Below are 12,654 nucleotides of genomic sequence, written 5' to 3'. Positions count from 1 at the left end.
TTTATTTTCCATTTAATAACATTTACATCTGTTGGCCTTATGCCCAGTGCAGCACAACAGTGAATGGATGTACAGACTAGTCAGTTCATTTATATCCTGGGATTTTATCATACATTCTCTCTATAGAATAATTAATATATTTGTTAACGCTAAAGTTATTAGCTAATGACATATTGGGAGATATACAGTACATCACAAGATAAGAGATTTTATGCTTTACCCTGTCAAAAAGTATTTATATCATAATAATCTAAATTAAATTGTTAACATGGCTTCAGACCTGAACCAACATCAAGTATGTTTTGAGTTTGTTATACAGGAGACCCTCGCCATTGACAGGGGATATGTTGTAGAGAGCCCCACATTTAGGGAAAGCCTGTGCATACTGCACTGTACCAAAAAGAATGACATGGCAGAAATGGGCTTTGTACCTGTACACAACAGCGTTTTTTAATATAACAATACTGTAATAATTGAAAGAATGTTTGAAGAAGTGATTAAGAAATGTATTTGTACAATAATGCTATGGACACATATATTATTTATAAAATTAAATGCCTGAGCATGAGTTGGCGTGGCATACTGCAGTCTGGGAACAGAGAGGGAGAGAGGAAACAGGGAGCGCTGCCCGGCAGAAATATTCCAAAACACAAATCACAAATGGCGAGAGTTTCCTGTGTATACCGTGCTGTGTTACCTGTGTACACTCCTACATTGTTTCTTTTCATGAATTGGCCACAGATCATTTTAGCAATACATTCTCGAAAAGGATTTTGTAAATGTATGATTCTTCTTTCGCCATTGGGTTGTCACTTGTTCTGAATGTAAGATTGAATGTAACGGAGATGACAGTGAGCTCACAGCATCTGTGTACTGTAACCCTTTCCTTCAGTTTAGAAACCGGTGACAACCAGTACCGACAACTAAACCAAGTTTCAGCAGTGAGTGGTACAACTGGAATATTACTCTGTGGTCCTGACCACACAACCACATCCAGAAAGCATACAGAAAACATGTACTGCAATTACCTGGCATTATAAACAATGCATGCAATGTACTGCGTAGATTTATGGGGACTGCCTGCCCACCGTTACACAGTATGGCCTTTCAGTACAGGGTAATAACTTAGCAGTATTCGTGACAGTACTTATGACAGAGGTCACCTTCTCAACTGTGCAGCATGCCACTTGCAAATTAAACATCCATGAATTCAGAGTACAGGGGCTGTGTATTTATGGTAGGAGGAATTAAACATTGTGGAAAAAAAGCACACCCTCTTCAGGTGATCTCACTGTCCTACATTCCTTTGGCTCTGTGCTGTCAAAAAAGACAAAGCTCTTTCATTTGTTGCTCCTGCTGGAGAAGAGTCCAGAGGAACGCGCTTGCAGCCCCGGCTGGCCGCTCACACGTCATCTTCCCGGGCCTCTTGATAGAGCATGGACACGTTCCCGTCCTTCCACGTCAGGACGATGTCTCCGGCCTTCAGCTCTCCCGCCTCGCAGTCGTCCAGAGGGGGCTTCTCACAGGGCTGCCTGGTTTTAGCGGGGCTGTCACGGGGCTGTTTGCTCTCAGTCATGCTCTGCAGCTCCACTGCCCTGGCCGCCTGGGCCGCAGCGGCTGCCTTGTACTTGCCGATCTTCTTCCTGTTACTGCGTAGGGAGATGGCAGCACCAGCATTACACCACACCTTTGCACTGTCATGCCATTTAGCAGCCATCCTTCATCTAGGGCCTTATACTACTTGAGAATAAATTGGCATACAAAAAAATGGCATACACACTGTAGAATAAGGTGATTTATTTTTAATACAAAATATAATAATAATAGACTTAAATGAACCTTCATTCTGACTGAAAAAAATGATGTCTGCAAGGAGGGAAAAAATTATGCTTTACTATTAAAGCATGATCGTCTATTTTGTGACATTAACTGAGGCAAAAACAGAGGAAGCAGTGCACAGGAAAAAAAAAAATATATATGCAGAAGCATTAAAGAATCATTAATCAATCAATATGTTTCATTTAAAGGTTTCGCTTATTTGTGCTTCATCTGTATAAAGCATTGTGAAAAGCTATGAGCAAGTGCTGACCTGTTTGCCATTGAACCCATGCCAAACAGAAGACAGCCCAGCAGGAGGGCTCCGACAGACAGGCCCAGCATGGCATATTTCCATGGAGATGCTGCAAAAAAGAGATATAAAGCTAATTGATTACTGGGCACCCTTACACCACTGAATGTGATAGCCTACTTTACCTGAGGAAATTTGAAGGGGGGGATAAAGAAGATGGTAGAAGTTGATCCAAATAAATACTTTACATTTTACTGGCCTAAGCAAATAAAATTTTACAAGCATGAGAATGTGAAAGACAGTTTCAACAATTATTGTGCCCTTTTATAGTAGGAACTTGGTTATATAAACCTGCACTTGATGAAAATGCATTTTGAATGAATGGCACTTCCCTCTGTTGTTATCTTTACTTTATGACAATTTGAATACTGAAGATGAAAGGTTACTGGGAATTGACAATTACTTTAAGGCCTCTCTCTTCTTGTATTACAGACATTAAAATTCTCAAGGTCAAAATGTGCAGTTTGACGCAGCTTTAAAGCTTGGTGGAATTATCCTTTAACTAACATCACCAACCAATAGAATGACAGTTCCAAGGATTCACCAGAGCTTGTTACAGGAACTTGACATGGTCTGCTGAACTTAAGTGTGCCAGCAAGATGTATATGTAACACAACTTTGGACAGTTACAAACACTGCCCCATGCTGTTTTGAATTGATTTAACTTTCAACAAACTTCATTGTTAATTCACCAAGGTATGCAAGTTAGCTTACAACTCTGCTGAGGTCATTATAAGGAAAAGGCCCAAAATAAAACTGGGTATTTAAGAAAAAGCAGATAACAACACTGAAATAACATACCAAACCACACTAAATCAATTAAACAAATAAGAGCATTCCACTGCAGGACATTAACCCCTCTACCTTAGTTTTGTTCAGGTCATCCAAGGAATAAATTAGCTTTGGAAAATAACTAGTGCTAAAAACAAATATTCACAGCCCTTTTCTCTCACAGATGTTTGATGAACAGCACTTAGAAAGGCAAATGAAGGGACTCACGGTCTTCAGTGCGGTAGTACCATTGCAGATACTGTCGCTGCTCCTCGGTCATGCCGTTCTCTTCTGGGTAATCATACTCTGTCTCAGGGTTGTCCGTCTGTAGAACATCTGACTCGTCCGAGGCCCTTTTGGATCCTGTGAGGTCAATGCAAACAAGAAGATTTGCATCAACATTCCCTGTCTGTAACCCGGGCAGGGTGGCCATGAGAAATGGTAGCTATGGAAACATGTGATGGACACAGCCTTGGCTGTCTGGTGACCCCTTGCTGAAGGCCACAGAGCCCAGTCCTCACTGCTGAGGAACCTTGTAGATGCTTTAAATAAATAACTATAAACAAGAATTGAAATGCAGTCAAGGATAAAATTAATCTCTTGCTCCATGGCACGACTCAAACTTTTGAGATTAATTCAGGGAAGCATCTGTTAATCAGTCTCTGATCCAGATGATTGGCAAAGCATAATACACAATATAATGCAGCAAATAAAGGTACCCACATACTGGTAAGGAGCTCCTAGAGAAGAATGTATCAGCGAGCAGACTAAAAGATAAGGCTTTCATCACTTCTCTCTTCTTCGCATCACCTGGCCAACAGTTATGACCTGACAAAGGCCAAGTTATTGAAACATTATCCTTTTGTCTTCTTACTTTCTAATCTCTTTCTGGGACCTTTCTTTTGAGCACCATTCTTTACTACACGTCCCCAGACTTTCCTCATCTCCAGAACTCACTGGACATCTCCTGGCAGATGCCACTTTCTCCAAGGGATCTCCACTTGGATAGTTTGCTTTTCTGGGACAGAAACAGGCGTCTTCCATCCGTGGTCAGCTCCAGGGAATTGTTGTGGCTGACCAGCCTGTAGTCATGGCAATGCCACCATAGGGCCTTGCCGGCATCACAGGAGACGGTGAAGATGGGATCGATCTGCTGGCTTGACAGGCACTTTGATGTTCCCTTGTTGACCAAGAAATGTTGGTCCTCCCAGAACCACTGCTGGAGGTCAGAGTTCAGGTCACAGCGTTTCAGAAGTACGCTGTCATTCTTTCTGGAGTCTTCCAAACACAGGCTGTGAATAGTATTGTGGATCATGAAACTTCTGCCCCCTGGAGGTGGAAATATGAATTCAATCACACAGCATGTTTTCACCATGCGTTTATGACAAACCATAAATTTGAGAAAATGTATCAGTCATTATATTGGTATAATGGTCAAAATATTGGTATAAACACTAGTGCTATGTTTCTACAGTTCTATGAAACAATAGTACTGTTGAGTAGAGACTGTGGAGTTGAATTAATTACTTTACCTTGTACCAGTAAGCACAGTGCAATCCATATGTGATGCATTCTTGTCAGTACATGGAATTTCTACAGTCTATGAGCATAAGCCAGAAGAAATATTTTAGTCAAATCATACATAACATAGACAATTCTTTAATAGTTTTAAATTTTTTAATTGTACAAATTTTAATTTTAAAATAATTTTTTGCATTCAACTGATTTCGTGTTGACAGATTGATAGTAGAAAATATGTTTTTTGACAGAATAATTTGTTGAAATTATTTGTACAAATGTGTGTTTGACATGCACATATCTGCTGACAAAGGGAAAGCATTGTCATCTTCAGACCTGTATTAACAAGCATTTTAAGAACTTTGTTCAAGCATGTTTTATTTTAGCCTCTAAATACAAAGCCTTGGTCTGCAATGAATTAGCTGAATTAGATGAGAATGCCGAACACTCTTGCAAATCTGAAGCCACTCCAAAGTGCTGCCTTATTAGTGTTGTACAGCAGTTATGACTGCAAGTTCAAGCAGTCCTGAAATTAGATCCAGGTTATTTCTTCATCTAGTTTTGTTCAAATGCATTAACTCTTTCATGAAGAGGAAAGGCTATTTCAGCAATGTTCAGTTGAAAGTACAACATTGGCTATGCTAAGCGACACAAGAACATTGTTCGTAAAGAATCAAATCTGAACTCTGTATTCGGCTTAAAAAAACTGAAAACTAAAAACATCTGGAGTGCGTTTTTTTCTAGACAAATGCTGAATTTGTAAATCTGTTTCAAATCAGTGATCTAATCAACACCAATTTTGTCATATTTTCATCCAAAGATTAATGTTAGATGCATTTGGAACCAGAAGTTCAGTTAATCACACCACATAACTGAAACCTTAACTGTCAAACTGAAACATATGATGAAAGAGATGCTATATGAGAGACATATCTACCTTTACATTTCTCTGATAAGGAATAAAGGTAGGCTAATCGTATGTGCAGCAAGGCACAATTATCTTGTGAAACAATATTCTCACCGTTTCGAAGGAAAAGTTTGTTTCTTCTTGGAGCACTTGTCTGAGGTGTAAAATTCCAAGGTGTTATAGGTAAGCGACACAAGGGGCTATGTGAGGGAGCGTGATTGCTCCTGTATGTCATACTCAACTATGCATGAGGTATTCCAAAGTTCAGGTGGGAGGAGATTATCCCCTCTCTATCGAAGAAGCAGTTTGAATCACTGAACTAGTTTTAAAGTGAAATAAGGGAGGATTTTTTTGTTCATTGACATCTTTAATGCCATTGCATTTGTGAATTAATTCCTGAGATTAGTTAATTCAGAGTTACATGCTGAAAGATATACTTTAGAAGAAGGAAATGATCCACATAACACAAATCTCTGAATGAAAATTTTGTTTCAGTGTCAGTAAATCAATGTCAACCTTGTAAACATGTAGTCATTAGCATACATTTAAATGTCACAAAGCTTGAAATTTTTATTCTCTCTTCTGCAAAGTTATGCTTAAAAATACTGTTTTCCATATCCATGTCCAAGTTTATGGAATAAATGAGTCAAAAAATTGTAATCTAAAATCTTTATGCTCATCTGTATCGTAGCTTGTGGTAATACATGTCTGAACAATACCACTAATACCACTTATAATAACGTGATTCATTAAGGTTCATATGAACTGTGATAATGTGGATTAATGAAATTTGCATAGATATAAAAATAATAAATTAATGTTTATGTGACAGTATCCTATGTTTCTCAATGTGTTTCAAGGAGAGCCTTCAGCAGATATGTGGTAGATTCCCCCTCCACTGCATTTCTATAGGCTACTGTTGAAAACTGTGGAGCTCTGATTTTTCTATAAAGGGACTGCAAGTCCTTTGGTGGAGGTTGCCTGGTTACTGCTCTGTCAGCCTTACACAATCTTGTCATTCAGAAACTGCAGAGCAGCAAAAGTATGAGAAACAGTCACTGACTCATCGGTCAAACACCTGCCACATGTGTGTCTGTGGAAGTGTTTGGTCATTTAATGTGCAAGTTGTAGAAGGATTTTTATTCCTTTATGGCGAGTATACAGCAGTCAGGGCAAGGTGAATGACACATCTGCCATTTCCACTGGCGAAGCAACACGAGGAGGAATCAATGAGTTTTCACTGTATTTTGCTGGCACAGCCGATTTCATGCGCATTTCTCAACACCTGAACTAAAAATGCAACAACACGTGCATGATTCATATTTCACCTTTATATTGTTAATAAAATAACAAAAGATGTTTAAAGGAAAAAATATATCTTTGAGACTGTGCTGCCATCCCTCACAAGTTTAATGTTATGTTTGGGGGGTTTTTTGCTACCTTGCTACCATTACATCAGAATTACATCAGAATTTTAATAACTGGACGAGGGCATTCTCGTCATTATAATTAAAGAAACAAAAACTGAGAGGATTCAATCAATAAAGGGAATTTAGGTGTTCTCTGGCAACTGAATAACTAGCTGTATTCTCCTTGTCATTTCAGAAAAACTCCTGTACTGCAGATCAAGTTACCATACTATCATGACTGTCATAAATTGCTTCATAAAGAAAAGGGATTTTTGTTACATTGATCTGCTGTTGAATTATTTCCATTTTTCGATTTACCTTGTTAGGAATTTTTCATTATATAGACGGAGGCATTCTACATGTTTCTTGCCCCTTTCAGAATTAGAGGGGAAAATGGACAAGGGCTTCAAGGGCTGCTGTTGTGGGAACAGCAAGAGAGTGATATGCTCCATAGAATCATGGAGCTGGCCTATGGAAACAGGTGGACTGGAAGAGAACACCACAGAAAGGCAGAAAGAAGTGAAAGTGGAAAAACTGGAAAAGGAAGTGAACAGGTACAGTGCTGTTTATTGGACATCACACGAGGTAAGCTTATTAACCATGCAACTCAGCAATGATTATTTCAGATTGCATAACAGTTAGAGATAACGTATTTTCATTGTTTTATGACAAAGAATTATAGGCAACAGTACTGCAAGTTCTGTGGATTTGCATGATTTATGATTGAGCACTGCAGGGGACGCAGACAAACCGATGAGTGATTACTGACATCATAAGGCAGCTGCTGTGAGATACTGTCATTATCATTTTATTCCACAACGCTGTCATAACTGGTCCTAGATTTTTAATAAATTCAATAAACAAATGCAGAACTTCCAAATGAATGTCTTAGACATTGCACACCGTCATAGACCCTTTCTCCATGTTCTCTAAGCCAGCTCTACAGAGGGTAAACTACTGACTGCATTATCATTGCTATACCTTTACTGTAACACTGTTCTTGTGCAGTACTACAGTGCAGACAGCTGGGATGATGAGATTGTGTGTTTAGGTAAGGCACACACTCAGCTGTAGCATGATGTAGCATGATGTCAAGAGAGGCGATTTTCAGTCAGCTGGAAGGTTTGACCAGAGGAACGTACCACTGCAGAAGAAAAGAATAAGGTTACAGGCTAGATTCAATCTAATCGCAATGTGCTCTGCCCTAAACTGTCATTGAACACACTATGAATTACTTTCTCATTCCTGTCTGGATCATTGAGTTTGGCCCTCCTTGCAGACAGATCTTATTGCAGTTATTCACTAAAAACTGCTCATTTCAAATACTGTATGATATTGTTACATTGTTATAAGTCATGTTTATCATGTTAATGTTATTGAATGATTTTTATAACAAACTATAGTTTTTAAAAATAGTTAAATGTGTCTGAGCCTCTACCTCCTCTGTCATGCCTGCTGTTTTTCTTCCCTCTGTGTTGAAAGGAGGCTTCAGATATCCTTTGAAGTGCTGTTTCACTAAAGCATGGAAAGTTGACAAGCATTCCTGAGAAATAGTGAAAAATAACAGTGATGATTGGACCTTTAAAATCAAATACCACATACGGCAAGACAATATTCTGCTTCCACTTTACTGCCACTTCACAAAATATGACATTAGATAGGGAAGGTGAAATATTATATGAAGGTTTGTACTGAACATAAATGGATTTTTTTAGGAAACTGAATCCAGTGTCCTCAAAAGCAAAATGGCCAAGTCAAGTTCTTGTCCCAATAAAAAATACCTAGTTCTCTAAAAACATAGCCACCCCTATATAAAACATACCTGCCCCTTCATAACACATACCCATCCCTATATAAAACATACCTGTACTTGCATAAAACATAACCATTCTTGTAAAAACAAATTTGGCTCTACATATGAACAATGCTTATCCTTATTAAAAGCATACCCGTCCCTCTTCTGAGCAGATGTACGTAAACCATTTCAGTCCTGCAGCCACATGGGTGATTTCGTCACTGTAGATAACCTCCAGCACCTTTACAGAGCTCGTGTCATCTTGTGCTGCAAAACGTGATAGAGTCTGTGGATGCACGTCCAGACCCCTGCAGAGGAACGAAAACTTATCTGACTTGTGCAGGGGAAATGAACTGCATCTGTTAGAGCACCAAGTCAGACAGGTGTGTGATACAGCAGCTTATGTACAGTTTAACAGACAAAATCATATATTATCAGGGAAAAATTAATATTCTAAGTCTGGAGGGTTTGTTCTGTCATACCTGGCTTCATGTACCATGTGCACGATAGCCAACCTGGCCAGCAGGTCATGTGATGTGTCTGTCGCAGACTGCCAGAGTCCTGACAGGAAAAGGTGTTCATAATGACCTCTGTGGCCTATAACTTGCATATATATATGTATGAACGGTGTCTTACATTAAATCTACCTACCATTGTGCACAGGTAAAGCACCAAAATAGCTGCCGAGCTCCATGATCCTTCGCTCCAGCAAGAGATAATGCTGTGGAGGAAAAGCAGAGATTTTATCTCTGAGGTTATGCAGTCCTCAGCTATAGTGTCTCAGACTGCAGATGATGCTGACCTTGGCCTCGTCTCCGGCCACCTTGACAAAGTCGCTGAAGAACTGGCGGGGCAGGGGCTCTCCAGAGCTCAGTGTGAATGAAGAGAATCTGGCAATTATGTCCCAGGACAGGTCGATAGCCCACTGCTCAATATTAGCCAGAGAGTGCAACAGGGCAATCCTGCTGGCCTGCCAGAACAAAAGCACAAAGCCACAGGAAGTCATTCAGCACCGTAATGAGGACATTAATACTGTTGTCGTTTTATACAGTGATGAAAACTGCATAGTAAAAATGTAAATAAAGAGAAAAACAATGTCACATCTAAAGTGAATTAGGAAGCCCCTTTTCTTTTTTCGTGAGTGCAAACCTGATTTAGAGACTGACAGATACATGAAAAAATCATGTGTCAATAAGCATGATTTTTTTTTCCTCTATCTTGGAAGTTAATAATGACAAAAAACACATTGGAAATGTATTTGGCTGCAATTGCAATCCCCAGTGTTGAAGAGACTCTAAAGCCAGTGTCCTCTGCTATGACTGGCTGTGTGAAGGTTCTCACCAGAGTCCCCCCTTTGCCCCGTTTGATCTTCCCAGGCTCCAGCACAGTCAGGTTGTCTTTCCGGCTGGGCTGACCTGGCGGCACTGACTGGCCAACCTCTGTGATCTTCCCAGAGTTCCACCGCTCCAGCACTTCCTGCGTCAGCGCAACCTTGGGAGTCCAAACAAAGATTCTTAACATGTGGACCAGATGGTCAGCTCGGTGTGGTCCGCATTGAAATTTCTATCCCTGCCAACACCGAAACCTCAAGTCTTCTCATTTCCCAGCTCATTTTGAAATTTCAAAGGGGTATGATGTAAAGGCAGCACCAGAACCTCCTTGATTAAGAACAGAAGGAGTTTCATACCTGGCCAAAACAGAATGTTTGGGGTCAGAACATCATGTAATAACCAAAAAACCCTCAACCTCCAGTCCTGTCCAACTAGAAGTTTGTAAATATGGACAGTACTGTCAACATACCTACTTTTAGAAGCTTGATTACCTTGTCTTTGGGGTCTGGAGTGCAGAGGATTTTTGTTGCCCAGTAGCAAAGTGTGTCTTCAGTAGAAGCTGACTTGACATCTTCTAGTGATTCCTTGCCTAAGCAATAAATTACACACATATGCAGAAATTAGATTTTAAAGTGACTGCTCCACAGAGCGGCACATCACCACACAACAAAGCTCCAAGATATAATTTGTTGACTTACTATAGTTGAAAGTTGGTTTATGACTTACCCAACGACACTGTGTTAATTTCTGGAATGGGACAAAGTGACAGGGCATTTTGTGTGTTTATGTAAACATTGTCCTGGACCACTCTGACCTCATAGACTTGGTTCTGTGAAGAGTGCAACATATGTGTCAACCCACTATTAAAAAATAACATTCCATGAACGTGACACCCAAATAATCACACACTAAAAGCAAAAACCACAGCTGTTTTGTGTAAATGAAATGCTGTACAGATTATCAAGTGAATTCATTCATTAATGTTGATCACTGCTCCTACCTGAAGTCCAGTGGAGGATTCACCTGTGTCCAGACAGAAGTCAAAGTGATGCCAGGGGCATATTAACGCCAGTTTCCCGTTACCCAAGTCCTCAATATCACCAAGGTCGAGAGGGCCCCCTGCACACAATGATCATGATTGCTTTCAAGATTGATCTGAATTTACTTATTAATTCACTTCACTTTTATTTATCATTTAGTCTGCTTCTTAACTATCGTAGTTAATACTGTTCAATTGATTTTCCTTGTTTTGCGAACACTTACTTTCTCATATTTTAAATCACTTACTTAAATGCTTGGTAGTGTATGTTGCGAACGTCAAACACACACATGCCAAGCGATTTAGTGATGATAATCCTCCCAGACAAGACAGATTTCAGAAATAATGTTTCTCGAACAAGTCAGACTAGTTAGCTACCTTCATGGGGACAAGATGAATCCATTGCCCAGAATCGGTCATCTTCGGTACGTATAAGAACGATATGTTCTCCATCTTCCGAATAAACCCTCGTGAAACAAAATTTAAAAGATCAACATTACATGTTCAAATGTGTCCATAACTAGCCATAGTGTAAATGATAACTAACGTTAGACAATTACCATTTGCTTAAGATAGTTGGCGATTACAATTTATTTGCTGGAGAGACAATTAGCAAGCTAAGGCGACTTACTTGGTGCACTGGGATTTGAAATTGCTTTTCTTTCCTAAACACTGCCAGTTGCTACTGTTGACAATTTCTCGAAGTGCGTTGACTAAATCCTCTTCAAAGCAATCCATTCATCAGAACAGAGGGGAATGATTCCCCTCGCTGGATGCCACTTTTAATTTAATTGCAGGTTGGAAGGGAAATATAATAGTCATTCAGGTGAGCAGGGCTGTTTTACGGGATTCCAATATCAATTTCGGAACATGCTTTCAGACAGTTGGGAACTACAACAAAGCATTGCCCCGGAAGTTAATGTGGTGCGTCATTAAATATGTCCGTCCGTGCATATTTAAAGCAGGCAGGGAATTTTTTCGTTCCCAAAATCTCAAGGGCACGCAGCCAGATATGTAGCCTATTTGACCCCACTTCTTGCAATACTGTGCATGAACGCATGGGGGAAAATCTAATTAAGCACAATTATCATTAGAAATGTTATCGTTTTGGCAAACTGTAAAAATGGCACGGTTGCAACTTAGGGGAAACAAAGGAAACGTTTATTTACACGTTGCAAATGGGACCACTGTACACGTCCGACACGAAACCACTTTTTTCTGTCTTTACACACAGCTCCCAAACGAGTTTGGGAATTAAAATCCATCAATATTACCCATTAGCAAACCAAAAGCATATCAGTTCAATTTCCGAGAGCAATGTGAACTAGTGTGTCAGGAATAAATAGAAGAAAGCAGTGTGATATAAAGGTAGTGACAAAATGTGCAAACTGCTCACGATTACCATACCCAAACAGTACAAACAGATTCGTTTCAAAAAGCCTGGGTTAGACATAGCTTAACTTTTACTACATCTGATTCCTTCTTAGTTGCCTGAAACCATGTACAGCCTCAGATACAATCAGGAGGTCTGTGTTACAGAAGTTATTAAAATAATAAAAAAAACTTTTTAAAAGTTCCCAATTTCTTTGAAATAATAAAACAGCATAGTTAAAACAAAGACATGTTTGATCTGTGCAATACTCAGAAAGCTTTAAAAAGCATTAACTACAATAAAATATGTTACAAATCTTTAGGTCAATAGGCCTTCTGCATATGTGTTCTGCCAACACCTACATACAAAGACAGACACCAGTTA

General features: G+C 39.5%; 2 protein-coding genes across 2 annotated transcripts; both read right to left on the bottom strand.

The window, feature by feature from the left end:
- Window positions 1-44: 44 nt before the first annotated feature.
- Window positions 45-5,533, bottom strand: si:cabz01068815.1 (solute carrier family 51 subunit beta). The gene is made up of 6 exons (XM_036544419.1): window positions 5,439-5,533; window positions 4,432-4,499; window positions 3,857-4,228; window positions 3,128-3,262; window positions 2,090-2,180; window positions 45-1,649 (listed from the first exon to the last, which is right to left on the bottom strand). Exons 2-6 carry the CDS (start codon window positions 4,469-4,471, stop codon window positions 1,403-1,405), a joined length of 885 nt encoding a protein of 294 aa, XP_036400312.1. The 5' UTR covers window positions 4,472-4,499; window positions 5,439-5,533; the 3' UTR covers window positions 45-1,402.
- A 1,849-nt stretch (window positions 5,534-7,382) lies between these two features.
- si:ch73-314g15.3 (uncharacterized protein LOC368688 homolog) lies at window positions 7,383-11,781 on the bottom strand. Its single transcript, XM_036544472.1, has 12 exons — window positions 11,530-11,781; window positions 11,277-11,365; window positions 10,860-10,978; window positions 10,586-10,688; window positions 10,351-10,448; window positions 9,870-10,019; window positions 9,331-9,498; window positions 9,180-9,249; window positions 9,011-9,089; window positions 8,683-8,836; window positions 8,172-8,276; window positions 7,383-7,877 (listed from the first exon to the last, which is right to left on the bottom strand). The coding sequence occupies exons 1-12, from the start codon at window positions 11,634-11,636 to the stop codon at window positions 7,845-7,847; spliced, it is 1,275 nt and encodes a 424-aa protein (XP_036400365.1). The 5' UTR covers window positions 11,637-11,781; the 3' UTR covers window positions 7,383-7,844.
- Between the last annotated feature and the right edge of the window lie 873 nt (window positions 11,782-12,654).

The sequence above is a fragment of the Megalops cyprinoides genome, chromosome 13 (assembly GCF_013368585.1).
Source record: "Megalops cyprinoides isolate fMegCyp1 chromosome 13, fMegCyp1.pri, whole genome shotgun sequence".
Classification (NCBI taxonomy): domain Eukaryota; kingdom Metazoa; phylum Chordata; class Actinopteri; order Elopiformes; family Megalopidae; genus Megalops; species Megalops cyprinoides.
Note: the sequence above shows the minus strand (reverse complement) of the source record. Positions and strands in the feature narration are given on the sequence as shown.

What these genes read in the sequence shown, in the direction of transcription:
- si:cabz01068815.1 (XM_036544419.1), bottom strand. Translation starts at nt 4,471, where the DNA reads ATGCATCACATATGGATTGCACTGTGCTTACTGGTACAAG. An exon ending in ACTGTGCTTACTGGTACAAG is followed by an intron (nt 4,229 to 4,431) that starts GTAAAGTAATTA and finishes TTCCACCTCCAG; the next exon opens with GGGGCAGAAGTTTCATGATC. An exon ending in CATCTGCCAGGAGATGTCCA is followed by an intron (nt 3,263 to 3,856) that starts GTGAGTTCTGGA and finishes TTGACCTCACAG; the next exon opens with GATCCAAAAGGGCCTCGGAC.
- si:ch73-314g15.3 (XM_036544472.1), bottom strand. Translation starts at nt 11,636, where the DNA reads ATGGATTGCTTTGAAGAGGATTTAGTCAACGCACTTCGAGAAATTGTC. An exon ending in AATCCTCCACTGGACTTCAG is followed by an intron (nt 10,689 to 10,859) that starts GTAGGAGCAGTG and finishes CACTCTTCACAG; the next exon opens with AACCAAGTCTATGAGGTCAG. An exon ending in TCTGCTCAGAAGAGGGACGG is followed by an intron (nt 8,277 to 8,682) that starts GTATGCTTTTAA and finishes ACTATTTCTCAG; the next exon opens with GAATGCTTGTCAACTTTCCA.